The sequence below is a fragment of the Bombina bombina genome, chromosome 4 (assembly GCF_027579735.1).
Source record: "Bombina bombina isolate aBomBom1 chromosome 4, aBomBom1.pri, whole genome shotgun sequence".
Classification (NCBI taxonomy): Eukaryota; Metazoa; Chordata; class Amphibia; order Anura; family Bombinatoridae; genus Bombina; species Bombina bombina.
Genome location: NC_069502.1, coordinates 739,557,268 through 739,578,247, shown reverse-complemented (window position 1 = coordinate 739,578,247; position 20,980 = coordinate 739,557,268). Strand labels below are relative to the sequence as shown.

At 39.4% G+C, this 20,980-nt stretch overlaps 1 protein-coding gene across 5 annotated transcripts in view; it reads left to right on the top strand.

The window, feature by feature from the left end:
• Window positions 1-20,980, top strand: part of SCAF8 (SR-related CTD associated factor 8) — a 579,788-nt gene that overhangs the window by 183,268 nt on the left and 375,540 nt on the right. For all 5 annotated transcript variants that reach the window (XR_008402065.1, XR_008402066.1, XM_053710977.1 and 2 more), the window contains 7 exons: window positions 588-705; window positions 7,721-7,852; window positions 14,251-14,354; window positions 15,385-15,578; window positions 15,732-15,832; window positions 15,968-16,081; window positions 16,560-16,716. Coding sequence is in view for 3 of the 5 variants with exons in the window: in XM_053710977.1 (XP_053566952.1) it covers window positions 588-705; window positions 7,721-7,852; window positions 14,251-14,354; window positions 15,385-15,578; window positions 15,732-15,832; window positions 15,968-16,081; window positions 16,560-16,716 (920 nt within the window). In the remaining 2 variants the exon portion in view is untranslated. The remainder of the gene's footprint in view (window positions 1-587; window positions 706-7,720; window positions 7,853-14,250; window positions 14,355-15,384; window positions 15,579-15,731; window positions 15,833-15,967; window positions 16,082-16,559; window positions 16,717-20,980) is intronic.

Genomic DNA, 20,980 nt, shown 5'->3' with positions numbered 1-20,980 from the left:
CAATCTGACAGATTTGGAGTGTTTTTGCAAAGAAGAGTGGGCAAATCTTGCCAAGTCAAGATGTGCCATTCTAATAGACTCATACCCAAAAAGACTGAGTGCTGTAATAAAATCAAAAGGTGCTTCAACAAAGTATTAGTTTAAGGGTGTGCACACTTATGCAACCATATTATTTTATTTTTTTATTTTTACTTCCCTTCACCTAAAAGATTTTAGTTTGTTTTTCAATTGAGTGGCATAGTTTATAGGTCACATTAAAGGTTGAAAAAATTCTGAAATGATTTATCTTTGTCTCATTTTTTTACATCACAGAAACCTGCCATTTTAACAGGGGTGTGTAGACTTTTTATTTATATCCACTGTATGTATGTGTATATATATATATATATATATATATGTATATGTATATGTGTGTGTGTGTGTATGTATATATATATATATATATGTCGTGACGTGGCCCAGCTAATGAGAAACCCTTCACTGAATGTGCGTATCTATAATGTAGAACATTGTTTTCTTGTTAATAAACAGGTATTTATAAGAATACTATAATAACTGAATTGATACATTTTTTTCCCCCTGTAAAGCTCTCTTGTATCTGATTCGGTGAACAACTCAATTTTCCATCAAATTGCGGAACATTTTCAGCAACAAAATCTAGAACATCTCAGACAGCAGTTCCTGGAACAGCACCATACTCCAAAGGTAACTTGACAACTTGCATTTTGTGCTTTGAGGTAATGGTAAACCAATCTTTTTGAAAGGATAAAGTACTCAATGAAACAATTGTGAAAATGTCACGCTCTTTAAAACTGTTGCAGGACTGCTCTTTAAAAATTAGCTGTTACTCCTTGTCTGCACTACTTTTAAATCTACTCTTTGGATCAATGCTTTACTGTTTTTCAGTTTTCTATTACCATTTAAAGCAGATATATTTAAACTAAATTCAATCTTTTGTACAAACCAGTACTTAAACTAAATTCCGTATTAGAGAATTGTACTTGCTTTTATGGGTTGGTTTAGATAACCAAACAAACTTTCATTAAATGCATATCCTAAAAGGGCTAATTAATTAAATATCGGTTGCATAAAAAAAAAGTTTAAAAAATTGCTGGCATGTATTTTAAAATAATTTTCAAAAATGAGCAAAATTAATTACATAGCTAATCTGCCTGGAGCAGCCAACTCCACCCCCCTTATCAGTGTTTAGACACAGGCATTGTATTTCAACTGAGTTCAAAGCTTCTAGGTATGCTCCAGCAGATAATCCCTATGCTTTTTTGCATTCTACCAAAACAACAAAATATATATATATCTCTTGCAAGGTATATCCAGTCCACGGATTCATCCTTTACTTGTGGGATATTCTCATTCCCTACAGGAAGTGGCAAAGAGAGCACACAGCCGAGCTCTCCATATAGCTCCCCCTCTAGCTCCACCCCCCAGTCATTCTCTTTGCCGGCTCTAGCACTAGGGTCTCTCTACGGGAGGGTAAAGTGAATGTGGTGTTAGATTTGTAGTTTTATATCTTCAATCAAGAGTTTGTTATTTTTAAATGGTACCGGTTTGTACTATTTACTCTCTAGCAGAAAAGTGATGAAGAATTCTGCTGAGAGGAAAATGATTTTAGCATGTTGTAACTAAAATCCACTGCTGTTCCCACACAGGACTGAGGAGTACCAGAAAACTTCAGTTGGGGGGAACAGTTTGCAGGCTTGACTGCAATGAGGTATGTTCAGTCATTTATTTCTAGACAAGACTGAGATAATGCTAGAAGACTGACAAGATCCCCATGTGGGGAGGGTAAGCTATGTTCTGAGACTTAGTATAGAATTGAATGCTTACATGACAGGGCTAAATAGGCTGGTTGACACTAAGGCAGGGCAATCGATTATTTATTAAGAAATACTCGTTGGAGACACCTTTTTAAGCACTTTGGAGTGTTTTACTGGGGTTATTATCCACATGGCATAACTTTAGTCACTAAGAAGTGATTTTTGTAGGCCTCACAACTCCGGAGTGGAGTGGGAGGGGCCTAATTTCGCGCCTCAGATGCGCACTTAGAATTGAGAGACTGTTTCATGCTGCTTCACATGGAGGGTCCAGCTGCTGATTGAGGGCCTAGAAGAAGCTTTATTTCCCCAAAACTGATCCCTAAGGGCAGGTAGGGCCACAGCAGTAAGCTGTGGCAAGGTGCTGTAGTTTATTAACCGGTTGTTGGCTTTAGGCTGCTCCGGTTTGGGCATTAAGGGGTTAATCGTTCTGAAACTTGATGTGCAATCGTATTAAAGCCTTAGGTACATACTGTGAAATCAAAAGGATTGGTGCATTTTTCACTGTTTTGTAAAATTGTGTGCTCTTTTTTTTCTTAAAGGCACAGTAACGTTTTTTCAAATTGTGTTTTTTATTTGATTAAAGTGTTTTCCAAGCCTGCTTGTGTATGCTACTAGTCTGTTAAACATGTCTGACACTAAGGAAAATCCTTGTTCAATGTGTTTAGAAGCCATGGTGGAACCCCCTCTCAGAATGTGTCCCAATTGCACTAATATGTCTATACACTTTAAAGATCATATTGTTGCACTTAAAAGTGTGGCCCTAGATGATTCTCAGACTGAAGGTAATGAGGATAGTCCGCCTACCTCTCCCCATGTGTCACAACCAGTTACGCCCGCCCAAGCGATGCCTAGTACCTCTAGTGCGTCTGCCCCTATTACATTGCAACAACTAGCGACAGTCATGGATAATTCCCTTGCGGCCTTTCTATCCAAACGGCCAGTTTTTCCTGCAAAGCGCGATAGCTCTGTTTTAAGAACAGATTATGAGCAGTCTGAAGCTTTGGTAGCCCTATCTGATGTACCCTCACAACACTCTGAAGTGGGGGTGAGGGATTTGATGTCTGAGGGAGAAATTTCCGACTCAGGAAAGGTTTCTCATCAGGCAGAGTCAGATTCATTAGCGTTTAAATTTAAACTGGAACACCTCCGCGTATTGCTCAGGGAGGTATTAGCCACTCTGGATGATTGTGACCCTATGGTGGTCCCAGAGAAATTGTGTAAAATGGACAAGTACCTAGAGGTCCCTGTATACACTGATGCGTTTCCGATCCCTAAAAGGGTTGCGGATATTGTTACTAGGGAGTGGGACAGACCAGGTGTCCCTTTTGTTTCCCCCTCTATTTTTAAGAAAATGTTCCCCATAACTGACCCCAGGCGGGACTCGTGGCAGACGGTCCCTAAGGTAGAGGGGGCTGTTTCTTCACTTGCTAAGCGCACAACCATACCAATTGAAGACAGTTGTGCTTTTAAAGATCCTGTGGATAAAAAATTAGAAGGTTTACTTAAGAAAATTTTTGTTCAACAAGGTTTCCTTCTCCAACCTATTGCCTGCATTATTCCTGTAACTACTGCAGCGGCTTTCTGGTTTGAGGCGCTGGAGGAGTCGCTCCAGACGGAGACCTCATATGACGAAATTATGGATAGAATTAAGGCTCTAAAGCTAGCTAATTCTTTTATCACAGACGCCGCCTTGCAATTAGCTAAGTTAGCGGCAAAAAATTCAGGTTTCGCCATTATGGATCGCAGAGTGCTTTGGCTCAAGTCATGGTCAGCCGATGTGTCGTCAAAATCCAAATTATTAAATATCCCTTTCAAGGGAAAGACCCTTTTCGGGCCAGAATTGAAAGAGATTATTTCAGAAATCACTGGGGAAAAGGGCCATGCTCTCCCTCAGGACAAGCCCTTTAAGGCTAGAAACAAAGCTAATTTTTGTTCCTTTCGTAACTTCAGGAGCGGTCCGGCTTCAGCCTCTACAGCTGCAAAGCAAGAGGGTAACGCTTTACAGCCCAAGGCAACCTGGAAGCCTTACCAGGGCTGGAACAAGGGTAAACAGGCCAAAAAGCCTGCAGCTGCTACCAAGACAGCATGAAGGGGTAGCCCCCGATCCGGGACCGGATCTAGTAGGGGCAAACTCTCTCTCTTCGCTCAGGCCTGGGCAAGAGATGTTCACGATCCCTGGGCATTAGAGATTGTTTCCCAGGGATATCTTCTAGAATTCAAGGACTCCCCTCCAAGGGGAAGGTTCCACATTTCTCGTCTGTCTACAGACCAGACAAAGAAAGAGGCGTTCTTACGCTGTGTAGAAGATCTACATACGATGGGAGTGATATACCCAGTTCCAATTGCAGAACAAGGTTTGGGTTTTTACTCAAACCTGTTTGTGGTTCCCAAAAGAGAAGGAACTTTCAGACCAATCCTGGATCTAAGAATTCTAAACTGATTCCTCAGAGTCCCATCATTCAAGATGGAGACCATTCGGACAATCTTACCTATGATCCAGGAAGGTCAATATATGACTACCGTGGATCTAAAGGATGCGTACCTGCATATCCCTATCCACAAAGATCATCATCATCAGTTCCTCAGGTTCGCTTTCCTAGACAAGCATTACCAGTTCGTGGCTCTTCCATTCGGTTTAGCCACTGCTCCCAGAATTTTCACAAAGGTGCTAGGGCCCCTTCTGGCGGTTCTAAGACCGCGGGGCATAGCAGTGGCGCCTTATTTGGACGACATCTTAATTCAGGCGCCGTCCTTTCACAGAGCCAAGGCTCACACGGAGATTGTATTGGCCTTTCTGAGGTCTCACGGGTGGAAGGTGAATGTTAAAAAGAGTTCTCTGTCCCCACTCACAAGGGTTCCCTTCCTAGGAACACTAATAGATTCAGTAGAAATGAAAATATTTCTGACGGAGGTCAGAAAGTTGAAACTTTTAACTACTTGCCGAGTTCTTCATTCCATTCCTCGGCCATCTGTAGCTCAGTGCATGGAGGCAATCGGATTAATGGTAGCTGCAATGGACATAGTCCCTTTTGCTCGGATACACCTCAGACCACTGCAACTATGCATGCTCAAACAGTGGAATGGGGATTATGCAGATTTGTCTCCTCAAATTCAGTTGGACCAGGAGACCAGAGATTATCTTCTCTGGTGGTTGTCTCAGGACCACCTGTCTCAGGGAATATGTTTCCGCAGGCCAGAGTGGGTCATTGTAACGACCGACGCCAGTCTGTTAGGCTGGGGTGTGGTCTGGGACTCCCTGAAAGCTCAGGGCTTATGGTCTCGGGAAGAAACGCTTCCCCCGATAAACATTCTGGAACTGAGGGCAATATTCAACGCCCTCAACTAGCTGCGGCCAAATTCATCAGATTTCAGTCGGACAACATCACGACTGTAGCTTACGTCAATCATCAGAGGGGAACAAAGAGTTCCCTAGCGATGACGGAAGTAACCAAGATAATCAGGTGGGCGGAGGATCACTCCTGCCATCTCTCAGCAATTCACATCCCAGGAGTAGACAACTGGGAGGCGGATTTTCTAAGTCGTCAGACTTTTCACCTGGGGGAGTGGGAACTCCACCCCGAGGTATTTGCCCAGCTGAATCCGCTATGGGGCACCCCAGAGTTGGATCTGATGGCGTCCTGTCAGAACACCAAACTTCCTCTCTACGGGTCCAGGTCCCGGGATCCCAAGGCGGTATTGATAGATGCTCTAGCAGAGCCTTGGTCCTTCAATCTGGCTTATGTTTTTCCACCGTTTCCTCTCCTCCCGCGTCTGGTCGCCAGAATCAAGCAGGAGAAGGCTTCAGTGATTCTGATAGCGCCTGCGTGGCCACGCAGGACTTGGTATGCAGACCTAGTGGACATGTCATCTGTCCCACCATGGACACTGCCAATGAGGCAGGATCTTCTAATACAGGGTCCGTTCAAGCATCCAAATTTAGTTTCTCTACGTCTGACTGCTTGGAGATTGAACGCTTAATTCTATCAAAGCGTGGGTTCTCTGAGTCAGTTATAGATACTCTGATTCAGGCTAGAAAGCCTGTCACCAGGAAAATCTACCATAAGATATGACGGAAATATCTTTGTTGATGTGAATCCAAGGGTTACTCATGGAGTAAGATTAGGATTCCCAGGATATTGTCCTTTCTCCAAGAAGGATTGGAGAAAGGTTTGTCAGTTAGTTCCTTAAAAGGACAAATATCCGCTCTGTCTATCCTTTTACACAAGCGTCTGGCAGAGGTACCAGACGTTCAAGCGTTTGCTCAGGCTTTAGTCAGAATCAAGCCTGTCTATAAACCTGTCGCTCCGCCATGGAGTCTAAATCTAGTTCTTTCAGTTCTTCAAGGGGTTCCGTTTGAACCTTTACATTCCATAGATATTAAGTTGTTATCTTGGAAAGTTTTTTTTTTAGTAGCTATCTCTTCTGCTCGAAGAGTTTCAGAATTATCTGCCTTAGTGTGATTCACCTTACCTGGTGTTCCACGCAGATAAGGTAGTTTTGCGTACCAAGCCTGGTTTTATTCCTAAACTTGTTTCTAACAAGAATATTAACCAGGAAATAGTTGTTCCTTCTCTGTGTCCTAATCCTTCTTCGAAGAAGGAACGTCTGTTACACAATCTTGGTGTAGTTTGTGCTTTAAAGTTCTATTTACAAGCAACTAAGGATTTCAGACAAACATCTTCCTTGTTTGTTATCTATTCTGGTAAGAGGAGAGGTCAGAAAGGAATCCGTTTGGCCTATGAGACTGCTGGCCAGGAGCGTCCTGAAAGAATTACTGCTCATTCTACCAGAGCAGTGGCTTCCACATGGGCTTTCAAGAATGAGGCTTCTGTTGAACAGATTTGTAAGGCAGCGACTTGGTCTTCACTGCATACTTTTGCCAAATTTTACAAATTCGATACTTTTGCTTCTTCGGAGGCTATTTTTGGGAGAAAGGTTTTGCCAGCAGTGGTGCCTTCCATTTTAGGTACATGTCTTGTTCCCTCCCTTCATCCGTGTCCTAAAGCTTTGGTATTGGTATCCCACAAGTAAAGGATGAATCCGTGGACTGGATACACCTTGCAAGATACCTGATAAATTACTTTCTCTTGCGGTGTATCCAGTCCACGGCCCGCCCTGGCATTTAAGTCAGGTAAAACATTTTTTTATTTAAACTACAGTCACCACTCCTTTTTCTTCCTAACCTTTGGTTGAATGACTGGGGGGTGGAGCTAGAGGGGGAGCTATATGGACAGCTCTGCTGTGTGCTCTCTTTGCCACTTCCTGTAGGGAATGAGAATATCCCACAAGTAAAGGATGAATCCGTGGACTGGATACACCGCAAGAGAAAGTAATTTATCAGGTAAGCATAAATTCTGTTATATATATATATATATATATATATATATATATATATATATATATATATATATATATATACATACAGCCATAGAAGGAAATGTGTGGGGGGAGTTAGAGCTTTACAAAATATAGAAACTAAAAAGAAAGGGTTAATGGCGAGGCACTGCAGTATAAATTTGCAGGTAAAGTAATTAAAGTACATATTATTGTATTTTGTCTCTATGCCAACTTTTTTTTTTCTTGCAAGAGGGCCCTGTCTGAGTCGACAAAGAGAGGCAACATGATTTTTTTCATTTAAAAAGCAGTTAGGGATTTCATTTATATTCTGAAAGATGTTCTTTATAGCCTTTGAAAAAAAGTTATATCTCTTTATTTTTTATATACAAACACACAAGAGTTTATTGTGTATAACCTATGAACTTCTATTTTTGTAATTTTATTAAATCATGAAAGTTTTCAGTATTAAAATTATCTGTAATTATTATTATTGGTTATTTGTAGAGCGCCAACAGATTCCACGGCGCTAATATCCTTTGTGTTCTCAGGTGGCTGCTCAAGAAGAACAAGAAGTAGTATCTGAATCAGAGAATTCAGCCACACCATCTCAGGATGACAGCCAGCAGCAGTTTATAGAACATGATACCCATCACAATGCTTCAATGAACATGCAACAAGAGGTAAGAGGATGAACACTATTAACAGCTTTAAACCTTATAATGTGGCAGTATGAAGCAACGATTTTCTCAATGAAGCCAAAGCAATTCAGAAGCGGTGGTATAACAATCCAGAATTTGAGTATAGGCTGTATTTGTTTAGACTGTACCTCAGCATATCCCATACTCCTTAAAGGAACAGTTAACACTTTGTAATTAAAATACCTTTCTGTTGTGTTGCTCAGAAATGCTGACGAATTTTTGGCCGACAGACAGAATGCCGAATTATGTTCCGAGTTCGGCCGAGGGCAGGTACGCTCCAGAGTGCTCTGTTCTAATCTGAGCCTTGGGCGCCGCAACAGCCTCTGGGAACCTAACTATGAGTCCCAGCCCGCACGTCTTGTAATTCTTTGTCTGGGAAATTATCGAGTCTATCTATAGAATTTTTATCTATCGAATCTACCTTGTGGCCGGACTGTTATCTGACAGCCACTTGTCTGTCGGACTATTATACGTGGGCCAAATGTCCGTTGGCTAACAGTCCGGCCACAGTGTTGCTAAACCGTTTGCCTTATTTGGATCAGCCATTCGCCGCCAGCCATTGTCATAAAGTTAGTATAAAGTACATTGTTTAGCAGTTGTTATCTGTTAAAGCTAATTAGGGACAGATGTGTAGCAGAGTAAGTCTTGAGAAATCAGCTGGGTACATTTCAAGTTCTGAGAATTAGAATTTGTTACATTTTTCTGAGCTAAATTACATGAAAGAAGGAAAAGTAAATAATGAAAATATATTGCAAAGATGTTTTACGCATAACTAAATATTTTATATAAAAATCTAAAGGTGTGGTATTGTGCCTTTTAAGATGATCAGGATACTAGTTCAAATTACAAGATAGGTCAGAAAAATATAACTAAAAAGCTCTGAAGTATCCAGCCCCAATTTATTAAATTATAACTGTTTTTGAGACTTTTCAATGTCATATATTTTGCCCATGTTTTAAAATCTCTCTGAAGATAGAAAGGGTCATGGGCCTTGTGATTATATAATGCCTATCTCCTACAGTTAGCTGCGCCAAATGGTTTCCATGGTAAAGTGTATTTTAGAATTATGCTTTCTTATATATATGTGAAATGGAGAGAAACACTTTAATCCACTTCCTTCCTTAAAAGTATCTTGACATAGATTCACTTTGACTTCACTGCCATCATCTGTTGTATCTCAAGACAACTTGAAGATGTTCGTTAAATTGGGAAAGAAACTTTAAAGTGCATACAACCAAAAATGCTCCTAATTGAAAAAGGGATTTTTAAAAAAAAGTTAAGTACCTTCTCTGCAATAGGACAAGGGTGGTTGTGACGACTGAGGCTTCCTCAACTGTCACAAATGGGGAGGGGTGTGGGCATGAAGGGGTTAATTGCACGCAGCTCTGCTTCCCTTGGCCTTTAACTCTACAAAGGACCTTAAAGGGACACCAAATTAACCCCCAAATCCTGTCCACACCACCCCAGTTTAACACTTCACTGCCACCACCAAGAACTCTTAAATAAAGGGTTGTCTTGGAAACCCCAATTCACACAAAATTAACAATTAGGTAACGTGCCTTTAACCTTGTCTCAACAGATGTGAATTCAGATATTAAAAGACAGAATTCGATTTTCTATATGTTTAATAAGAAAAATACCAATACAGGTTACAAAGTGCCAAATTATAAAAACATTCCAAAATAACATATATGCAAAGTTACAATTCTTTAAAATGAAATGGGACATGAAATAGAACATTATCTAAGATTATTACCAAGTTCTTGAGATATGTGAATAACTTTATTTGAATGTTAGCTGCTTGGCTCCCGGGCTGGTTCTGACTGCCTTCTCTGAAAAATTCAGTTATTGACTCAGATTCCCTTTGTCGTGGCAAGGTCCCCGCCCTTGTTATAATTTACAACATTTACATACCAGTCCTTAACTTACAGTACCAAGAGAATGGGGGAGGGAGGGGGGGTCTTGAGACCACAGCATTCCTGAACACACAGATCTTACACAAAAGAACATTTCAGATTAACCTGGCAATGCTGAGACCACAATACCGCATCTGCTGGGTAGCTAACCAAGGTATCAACTACGCCTCATGAGTGTATCATGAGAATGGTAAACTTCAAGTTGAGCAGTGTTCACGGGTTTGCGGTAATTTTTTTTTTACTCTGTTCTTTCCCCTTTTTCAAGGATTGGGTCTAGCCGTACTCCACGATAGTCTCGTCAGTAGGGCAGTGGTGGCTTTAAAGCAGTTAGGAACTTGTGAGGTGGACCTCACTGCGTTTTTCTAACATGTTGCTGCCCTTGTGCAGAAAGCTAGAGTAGGTTTACTCTGTTCTTTCCTTTTTCCACAGGTCTCTGTGAGGAGTGACATCCTCTCATACCGGGTGGGCTGTCCTCCTGCTGGACAGTTGAATGTGCAGGTAAGTGCCTTTTTGTCTTCTGGGGCTAGGAGACAGGCACTGAATTGGTTAAGATACTCCAGAAACTGCAAATTTAATGGGAAAACAGAAAATCCTAGGATTAGGATTCCTTTAGGAAGTAAGCAGACACTTTGCAAATAGATGTGACCTTAGAGACTGTTAATCTCCTTTATACATTAGGAGTTAACTATTTTTGTGGCTCAGGGGTTAAGTTTATGTGGCTCTGAGGAAAATCTGTATTTTATTTTTAACTCAAGGTGTTTGGGGCAAGACTTTAGATCGTACGATTGCGATATCCTTAGCCAGCTCTGACAGACTACACAGTCAGGAAGCGGCTTACTTTTGTTTCTCTGTAACTTTCGGCTGGGAAAGCACGCTTTCACTTCTGTGGCGCAGCTTCTTTAGCCGATTACGTGACGCACTTCTGTTGCTGGCTGAGACCAGAGCCATTGCGTCTGAGACTTGGAGAAATTTGTCACTTGCAGCTGCCCAGTATATCGTATCGCACCATTGTTATCCTAATGGGACAGGTAGGCACCTCAGTCACTGTCTGAGGTGTAGAGGTGACTGAATAGATTTTTTTTTTTTTTTCTTGCTGCCATATCTTTAAATTAAAAATGTCCTTATTACACTTATTTTTGGTGCCCTGCGGTTTCTCTCCATCTCCCGGGGGGAGTTTATTTGCAAGCAGAAATCGCTGCCCAGGTAATCTTCTGTGGCATTAGCTGCCATTCCCATGCTTCAGGGAAAACGCAAGAGGAAGTTTAGAGATTCAGATACTAAGGTTTCTGCTACCCTAGTTGCCCTTTCTCATAACTCTTATGAGGAAGATATGTCAGTAGCTTCTGAGGGTGAAATCTCAGATTTGGACAGTATAATTCCTCCATCTGATGCTGAAGTAGTAGCGTTCAGCTTTAAGCTTGAACACCTACATGTACTTTTAAAGGAGATTTTAGCTACCTTGGACGACTCCGATAACTCTGTCGTTGTCAACCCTAAGAAGTCTAGTAAACTTAATAAATACTTTGATGTTCCTTCCTCTGTGGAGGTTTTTCCTGTGCCAGACCGTGCCACAGAGATTATAGCACAGGAATAGGAGAGGCCAGGGATACCTTTCTCCTCGTCTCCTGTCTTTAAAAAGATGTTTCCTGTTGCTGACTCCATTAAAGAGTCATGGCAAACGGTTCCTAAAATAGAAGTGGGCCATTTCTACTCTAGCTAAGAGAACTACTATTCCTATTGATTTGGACAGTATAATTCCTCCATCTGATGCTGAAGTAGTAGCGTTCAGCTTTAAGCTTGAACACCTACATGTACTTTTAAAGGAGATTTTAGCTACCTTGGACGACTCCGATAACTCTGTCGTTGTCAACCCTAAGAAGTCTAGTAAACTTAATAAATACTTTGATGTTCCTTCCTCTGTGGAGGTTTTTCCTGTGCCAGACCGTGCCACAGAGATTATAGCACAGGAATAGGAGAGGCCAGGGATACCTTTCTCCTCGTCTCCTGTCTTTAAAAAGATGTTTCCTGTTGCTGACTCCATTAAAGAGTCATGGCAAACGGTTCCTAAAATAGAAGTGGGCCATTTCTACTCTAGCTAAGAGAACTACTATTCCTATTGAGGATAGCTGCTCCTTTAAGGATCCAATGGACAAAAAGCTGGAGGCTTATTTGAAGAAGATATGTTCATCCAGGTCTCCAATGGCAACCTGGAGTGTGTATTGCCACTGTGACAAGACTGGTCCCTGTATTCCCTTATCCCTCTATGGCTTGTGGTCTTAAGTGATGGGGGCTTAACGGCTAAGGGTGGGGGACTTTTGCCACTTTGCTCCTTTATATTCCTTAGTGGGGGCAGGCACTATTGACAACTACCTTAGGAATTTGTTTGCTATGGAGCTTTTAGGTTTAGCTTCTTAATGCCAGTATGTTTACTTTTACAGCAGTGGTGCCTTTGTTTAAAACATTAGAGTGGAGGCACTGCACGCTGTTCTGTGAGCTCCTATATGGAGTTTTTAGACCCTCTGAGCACCCGTCATAAGTAGATGCAATCTGACTGGTGACAGAGGTATTGGCCACGGCTCTATAACTGGGTATTCTATAGGGGCTTCTGTTTCTGTAGCCCTGAGACTGCCTTAGAGGTTCTTTTCTACCGTGGCGATGATCGCTGATAATGGGTGTAAATTTATTTAGCGCGATCACTATGCACACTTTTTATAACTCGGATAGTGAAGACGGCGCAATTTTATGTCTCTGTCTCACTGCGCCGCGTCTCTTCCCACCATTGGCAGTGTTTTTGGCATGCTTTGCCCGTTACCTTTGCAAGACTTCTCTCAGCATAAGTAGGTATATGCTTTGTATCTCGCTTCCAGTCCAGTTTCGCTTGAAGATGGAAAACGTAGCTGCGAATTGTACCGCAATCTTCTGAGTTCAGTCTGGTTTATCAGATTCCAATCGAAATACATCTCCTCAGTGACTTATGGCTACCTGCAGGGAGGAACTAGGAGTTCCTTGGCGACGAAGGAGGCGTTTCGCATTCTTCGGTGGGCAGGGTCTCACATCTGCCTCTGTTCTGATATTTCTTACCAGGTGTGGACATCTGGGAAGCGGAGTATCTGAGCAGGTAGACATTTCTCAAGCTGAGGTTTCTTTTGGGAGAAAAGTTCTTCAAGCGGTGGTGCCTTCAGTTTAAGTACGCCTACCTTGTTTCTCCCTCCCTTTTCATTCTGTGTCCTCTAGCTTGGGTATTGGTTCGTGAACTCTCCATGCCATTGGAAAGAGAACAAAATTTATGCTTACCTGATAAATGTTTTTCTTTCCTGAAATGGAGAGTCCACGACCCGCCCTTGTTTAAAATTAAGTCGTCTTATAATCTTGTTTTTTCTAAAATTTCAGGCACCTCTATACCCTTGGTGTTACTCTTAACTTTTTGCATTCCCTCAGCTGAATGACTGGGAATCATACTTAAAGTGAAGGTAAATTTTACGCATTGATATTACACATAAACATTCTTCATTCTTATAATAAACTAGTGGCTAACTTTTTTTTTTTTTTTTTCTATGATATTTCTATCTAATTTTTATGTTTATTTCTTTGCGCCGTTTCTTACCGACCCCTCCTACTTCCGTCTTTTACTGTTCAGTGACTGAGAGCAGTCCCACCCACTCTCTGCGTCAGCTAAATTTGTGTTCACATTAAATTTACTTATGCCCATGCGTTACTTTATATTAATTATATTATTTGAAACATCGGTTATACTATTTCAAATGTACTTAAACTTGTATAAAAAGATAGAATTCAATAATTTTTTTTTACAGAAGTTAGAAACGATACTTACTTAGACAGTGATCAATTCCAAGCCTATTTGTCTATCAATTGAAAGAGAACATGCGCGTCTCATGAACGAGCACACTCATGAAATTGCATTCCTGACGTTGAACGCATGCGCATAGCGATCTTGTGATGTCCCAGTGTTCGAGCTGAACACCATGTGGAGAAAACGATTATTGGATACCGATATAGAGAGAGAATGTCAATCAAATGTCACAACATGTCGGGTGGAGGATACAATAGGAACATCGGATAAGTAAATGATAAAATTTATTGCTATGTACTAAAATAAAAGAAAAAAATGATGAATTAAAGTTGATCTACATTTTAATATATTTTAAGAAGTCGTAAAGTACTTAGTTTAACTTTACCTTACCTTTAAAGGGATAGTTAAAGCTTTTGCTGGGGTGTTCTTTGCCTCCTCCTGGTGGCCAGGAGTTGAATTCCCACTAGTAATTAGAATGGATTTGTGGACTCTCCATGCCAAGAAAGAAAATAATTTATCAGGTAAGCATACATTTTGTTTTTGTAACTCAGTTTTAATTTTGCTTCACTTAGCAGTCTTTAAATTTCAGTAGTAAATTACTGCACATTGATTGGTAATACTGAGTATTAAGGGATTTATCTTTCTGTTTTTAGGATATGGATATTGAGGAAATGCAAGAAGTAGATGAAGAGATGTTTGTAAAAGAGGAAAAGAAGAAAGATGAAAGACCCAGAACACGTTCCAAATCTCGTTCAAGGTTCAGTACAATGAAAACAAATCAAACTGTCTGACGACCTTTGTGCAATATTCTTTATTAGGATATGGGCAGATATAGGGTATTGGTGCTATTTATTAAAGTAATGTCAATATAAGTTTCATGATTGCACTTTTTTCTTCTTTTATCAAAACTTCTTCTTTCTATTGGTATCCTTTCTTGAAACAAAGCTCTTCTCCATGAGAGTACTTTATAGGTTTATAGTGCTTAAAGGGACCGTGTACACCAATTTTCATATAGCTTCATGTAATAGACACTACTATAAAGAAGAATATGCACTGATACGGATATCAAACTCCAGTATAAAACCTTTTTAAAACTTACTTAGAAGCTCCCAATTTAACACTGTTGATGGGTTAGGCTGGGACACGCACTGAAAGGAACTGAGAGCAGACCCTTCCCTGCATATGAAAAGACCCATTATACAAACAGAAGCAATCTGAAGTCTATAGCCATCAGTATACATCTAAAACTTTGGGGCTTAGAAATCTGAAAATCAGCGCAATGTTATTTAAAAAAATAAGAAAAACTTTACATTTTTACAAAACCAACCCCAGATGGGCTATATAAGTGGATCATCTGCAAAACATTTATGCAAAGAAAAATCTAGTGTACAATGTCCCTTTTAAGTCATGTGCGCAATTCTCAGCCTACTTTAGTACGCACTCATGAACAAGAGTGAAAGTTTACCAAAGGATACCAAGAAAAAAAAGTAAATTTGGTCACAAAAATGTAATTTTGATATCCATGTCCCTTTCATAAATGTAAACACTTAGATAAATATCTTCCATAAAATACCTTGTATTCAAGCTAATTTATAAAACTGTTTAAAAGTTGTAATTATTTTGTTATTGGTTTTGAATATATGATGAAATAATAATTTAGTCGAAATGCTCTATGAAAAACTGTTTCAAATGCTGTCCTTTAACATCCCTTACATTTGTTTTAAAGGAGCTATCAAAGTAAAGTTTTGGAAAGATAATCAATTAGTATCTTTGTTCCTTTTCCAAAGATCTCCACGAAAACGTCGATCAAGGTCTCGTTCTGGCTCTAGAAAGCGTAAACACAGAAAACGATCTCGCTCTAAATCAAGAGAAAGAAAAAGAAAGAATTCACGGTCATATTCAAGTGAAAGGCGAGCAAGAGAACGAGAAAAGGAAAGGCAGAAAAAGGGCTTGCCCCCTATACGATCGAAAACTTTGAGTGGTATGCAGACTGGTTTCTTTTCCCCCCTCTTTTTCTGTGTTTGTAATAATTTTGGGTAGTTTAGATTCTAAGTGCTTTTAGAAAACTTTGGGGTTTGTTGTATTAGTTTTATGTTCAATTTGTTTTTTGTTGTTGTTTTTTTCTTGTCATTAGTTTGTAGTACTACACTCTGGGTTGGTCAAGTTGATAAAAAAGCCACACAGCAAGATCTAACAAATGTTTTTGAGGAGTTTGGACAAATTGAATCAATTAACGTAAGTGAGAGAGTTTTTAATACTTGCTCTGCCTTGCATCCTTATAACCTAATTTACTTTCTTTTTACATACTAAGATTTTTTTAATTTATTTATTAATTGCAATTACTTTAGTTGTGACTTTTTATTTTGACAGATGATTCCACCACGAGGTTGTGCATACATCTGTATGGTTCACAGACAAGATGCTTACAGAGCCCTTCAAAAATTGGGCACTGCACCTTGCAAAATTGGATCTAAAATTATCAAGGTATACATTGTAGTTATTTATTTTATTTATGTAAATTTGTGCTCATAAACACCACTGACACCACACAAGCACACTATTGATTTCTACAAACAAAGATGCAGCATATTCCTTACGGGTAAGTTCACTGCTTTCTCTCGAGGATTGGCAAATTCAGATAAATTAAACAAAATTTTAGTGCTTGATGGTTTGGTTTTAGTGTATCTGAGAAGACTTTATTATGTTTATGTAGAACTTCACAGAATACCTTTTATTTCACAGGCTGTAGAGCTTCATCATAAAATCATTCGCATTTCATGGAATGCATTTATTTTCATTCTTTAACTTTGTGTGTGGGCGGATATGCAATTAAGTAGTTATATTTTTTAAGACATAAGTGAATTATAAATATTAATTGCTTTAGTGGTCAAATTTTATTTTGTATATGATTTTATAATAGCATTGCTCTATGGTTATATAAAATCACATTTCATTTCTTTAGATTGCCTGGGCTTTAAATAAAGGTGTAAAAGCAGAGTACAAACAATTCTGGGATGTTGATCTTGGAATCACATATATTCCTTGGGAGAAAGTCAAGTTGGATGACTTAAATGATTTTGCAGAAGGTGGAATGATTGACCAGGAGACTGTAAATAGTGGTAAGAGACAATTTACACTGGGTTCACAAGCTGTATTATCTATCATAAAAATTTTAACATATTGATTTTAATATAAATGAAAAGAACCCTAAGATTATTTTTTAACTTGTGGGAAAATCAAGTGTTTGGTGATTGTTCTATATTATGTTTGCTTTGCTTGTAATAAAGTGCAGAAAATTTCTCTCTCTATATTTTTTTAATATATATATATATATATATATATATATATATATATATATTTACATATCTCGCTCTCTTATGTAATATATATATATATTTATATATTTATATATTTGGTACATCCATGTAATGTCACTGCAAAACTCACAGCCCTATGTGTACTCACCAGCTACCAAAGGCAGCTTTACAGCTTCCGGCAACAAAAAAGCCTATGTTCAAATCCCATAAAGAAAATTACAAAACAAAAATAAATGAGGTGTGTGTGTGTATATATATATATATATATATATATATATATATATATATATATATATATATATATATATATATATATTCACTTCTGTCAGTTTTTACATATGTATTCAAAAAGGAAAACTTTGATATTGAAAATGTTAAAGGAACACTATAGTCAAAATTTCACTTTCACAATTCCGATAGAGCAATACAATTTATCAGAAAAAAATCTACTTTTTTTTAAAGTGATGGTAAGGCCAAACGTTTAAAAAACACCAGGATTTACCATCACTAAAAATAAACTAGACACACCTCTAAACCAATAGTCGCACTAGCGTACAGAACACAGTCAGATGAGTAGCATGGCTATTGGTTAGAGATGGAAACGTCACCTCAATGAGAAAATGGCCATTATGATGGAAAACATTACTTAAGCACACAGGTAAAGTACTGCTTGGGAGCCACAGAGATTTGCTAGTCCTGGGCGGAAACTGACCCTTTCCCAGTCAGCAGCACTAGTCTATTGGGGGGGGTGGGGTTTAAACTGATTTGCAGGCTCTGTCGAATGAGAAAGTAATTTTTTTTCCCACTATAATGGCCCTTTAAATTGCTATTTTTTCTTTCCTAAGATATGGTGAGTCCACTGCGTCCTCAATTACTGTTGGGAATATCACTCCTGGCCAGCAGGAGGAGGCAAAGAGCATCACAGTCAAACTGTTAAGTATCACTCCCCTTCCCACAAACCCCAGTCATTCTCTTTGCCTCTGTCAATGGAGGAGGTGAAAGTTTTTGGTGTCTAGAATTTCTTCGCTACAAGCAAGTTTTTATTGTGAAAGCTAGAGTAGGTTTACTGTGATCTTTCCTATGCTCTGGGTTTAGCTGTATTCTATGTCAATCTCTTCAGTAAAGTTGTGGTGGCTCTAAAGCCGTTAGGAACTTGTGAGGTGGGCCTTGCTTCGTTTTCCTAACATTGTTGCTGCCCTAATATAGAAATCCAGAGTAGGTTTACTCTGTCCTTTCTTGTTTCTACAGGTCTCTGTGAGGAGTATCTTCCTCTCATACCAGGTAGGCTGTCGTCCTGCCGGACAGCTAGCTGCAGGTAACTGCCTTTTTTCATTTATACAAGGAAGACTGACACTGAAGGCGTTAAAATAAAACCTGGTATCTGCAGACACAGTGGAGTTAAAATTGGCAGTTGCAGACACTGTTTTATGTGGGACAAGAGAGCTTAAAAACTTTATTTGGCTACAGACATTTTTTTTTTTTTTTTTTCTAGGGGTTCCAGATTTTAACCTAACTCTTTATGACAAAGCTTTCACTTAGGAGACGTTTTTTTTTTACTTTCCCGTTCCTGTAGCTAAGTGCTACAGGAAGCGGTTCCATTTTTGCCCCTTCTCTTCCGGCTAGTTGCGCGCCTTCAAGACTAGTGGTGCAACTTAGTTCAGTCGGTCACATGATCAGCCGTTCCGGTGCAGACGCTGAAGTCAGTCGCGCTTCAGTCTGAGAGGTAGAAAATTTAGCTCTTGCATATTAGGAACAGCAATATCTGAAAGCCATCGCACAGAGGGGGCATGTAAGCTTGTCAGTTTAGACTGAGGTGTTGAGGTGTTTGGGGATCTTTGGAGCAACATACCAGCATAAAGTTTATAAGTAGCAAAGTCTCTTATGTTACTTGAGTTCTTAACGGATTATAAGCGTACTGTTTTACCGCTATAATTTTTTTAAATTAAAGGGACAGCTATAAATAAAATATAGAGATATATATATATATATATACGAAATATAAAACAAGTAATTAAAATATATAAAGGATCAGGATCCTCCTGTTGTAGACATATGTATACTTTGCTTGGATAACCAAGTGTTAACTCCCATGCAACTTTGTTCCTCTTGCATTGAGAGAGCTCTTAAAAATAAAGATAAGATTTTTATGTTTGAGCCAAATGTCTGAATATAGTGGTGAAAGACAGCACCTTTTCTGATGTCCTGGGGCACAGGAATGGGTTAGCCAAACCCCAATGTAAAATCCAAAGAAGTAATTTTCCAGCCTCCAGTAAAATTTAAAAGACCATTATTGTTTCCTTGCAGGGTCCATCATACAAACAACGTTTCAAACCATAACTTGGTTCTTAATCATGCCAAATGTCTCTCAGGAAGATGCTGTTCAGGCCTTGCCACAGCTTTCTCCTCAACCGCCCCAAGCATTAATGGCACCACATGCAGTGCCCTGCGGTTCCTCACAATCTCCTGGAGGAGTATATTTGCAAGCAGAAATTGCTGCCCAGGTATCCTCTGCGGTATCTGAGGCATTAGCTGCCATTCCTATGCTTCAGGGAAGACGCAAGAGCAAAATTAAAAAATCAGAAAGTAAGGCATCTGCTCCAGTCTTTGCTACACAGATTGCCCTTTCTCATAAGTCTGATGAGGAAGATACGTCGGTAGCCTCTGAGGCTGAAATCTCAGATTCAGACAGTTTAAGTCCTTCGTCTGATGCTAAAGTTGTATCCTTCAGATTTAAGCTTGAACACCTCCGTGTTGTGTTAAAGGAGGTTTTGGCTACCTTGGACGACGACTCTGATACCCCTGTCAACCCTAGGAGATCTAGTAAACTTAATAAATACTTTGATGTTTCTGCCTCAGTGGAGGTGTTTCCTATGCCAAACCGTGCTACGGAAATCATTACTCAGGAATGGTAGAGACCTGGAATTCCTTTTTCCCATCTCCTGTCTTTAAGAAAATGTTTCCTGTGGCTGACTCCATGGCTAAGAGAACTACTATTCCTATTGATGATAGCTGTTCTTTTAAGGACCCAATGGATAAGAAACTGGAGGCTTATTTGAAAAAAAAAGTATGTTCATCAGGGTCTCCAATGGCAACCTGCAGTGTGTGTTGCCACTGTGACAAGTGCTGCAGCCTATTGGTTTGATGCATTGTCTAGTTTTCTTCAGGTAGAGACTCCCTTGGAGGAGATCCAAGACAGGATTAAGGCTCTTAAGTTAGCTAACTCCTATATTACAGGCGCTTCATTGCAGGTTATTAAGTTGGGAGCCAAGATTTCTGGTTTCTCTGTATTAGCGTGTAAAATAAAAACTTACTTTTTTATTTGTAACGCTGTATAGACTACAACTACTGTCAATTTGTTTTGTATTAATTTAATGGTTCATTTCATTTATGGTGGTTTAATATGGATATTATGAATGTATGTGTAATTTATGTTTTATTAATTCTCTATTTGTTCATAATATATTTATATTCATTATCTTTTTATGTTTGCACCATGTTCTGTATAACATGTATCAATCAACTAACATTGCTATTACGTATATGGGGGCGTTGACAATGTTTACCTTTATAAGGAACATAACACAACCTCTAAATTATTTTTGACAAAGTCCCGTCGATTGGGACGAAACGCGTAGAAGCTTTTGTTTATTTTTTGTCCCTATTAGCCATCCATAGATCCTTGTTGCACAGAGGTTTGTATTGGTGGTAGCCGAGGGTGTGTTCCTTTTACTTTCCACCGCAGAGTTGCATTGAGCGTCAAGCTGCTAAGTATTCTTCCTGCTATTTTGCATTGGACTACAAGACACGGAAACTGCTACGAGAACTATCCCACTCTCAGACTGCAGACAGAACCGCTTGTGGAGGTATCCATTGGATTTTGTACTCTACACTTGAATCTTGTCCGTGCTTGTATAGATTTTTTCTTCTGGGTATTTTGGAATTACCCATATTAAGAGGAGCTGCTGGACTACACAGATTTATCTACTTTTCTACTAGTGAGTATTTGATTTTTGATGTTTATTGAGCTTTATATTGAACTTTTATACATGAACTCTTTTTTTGTAAT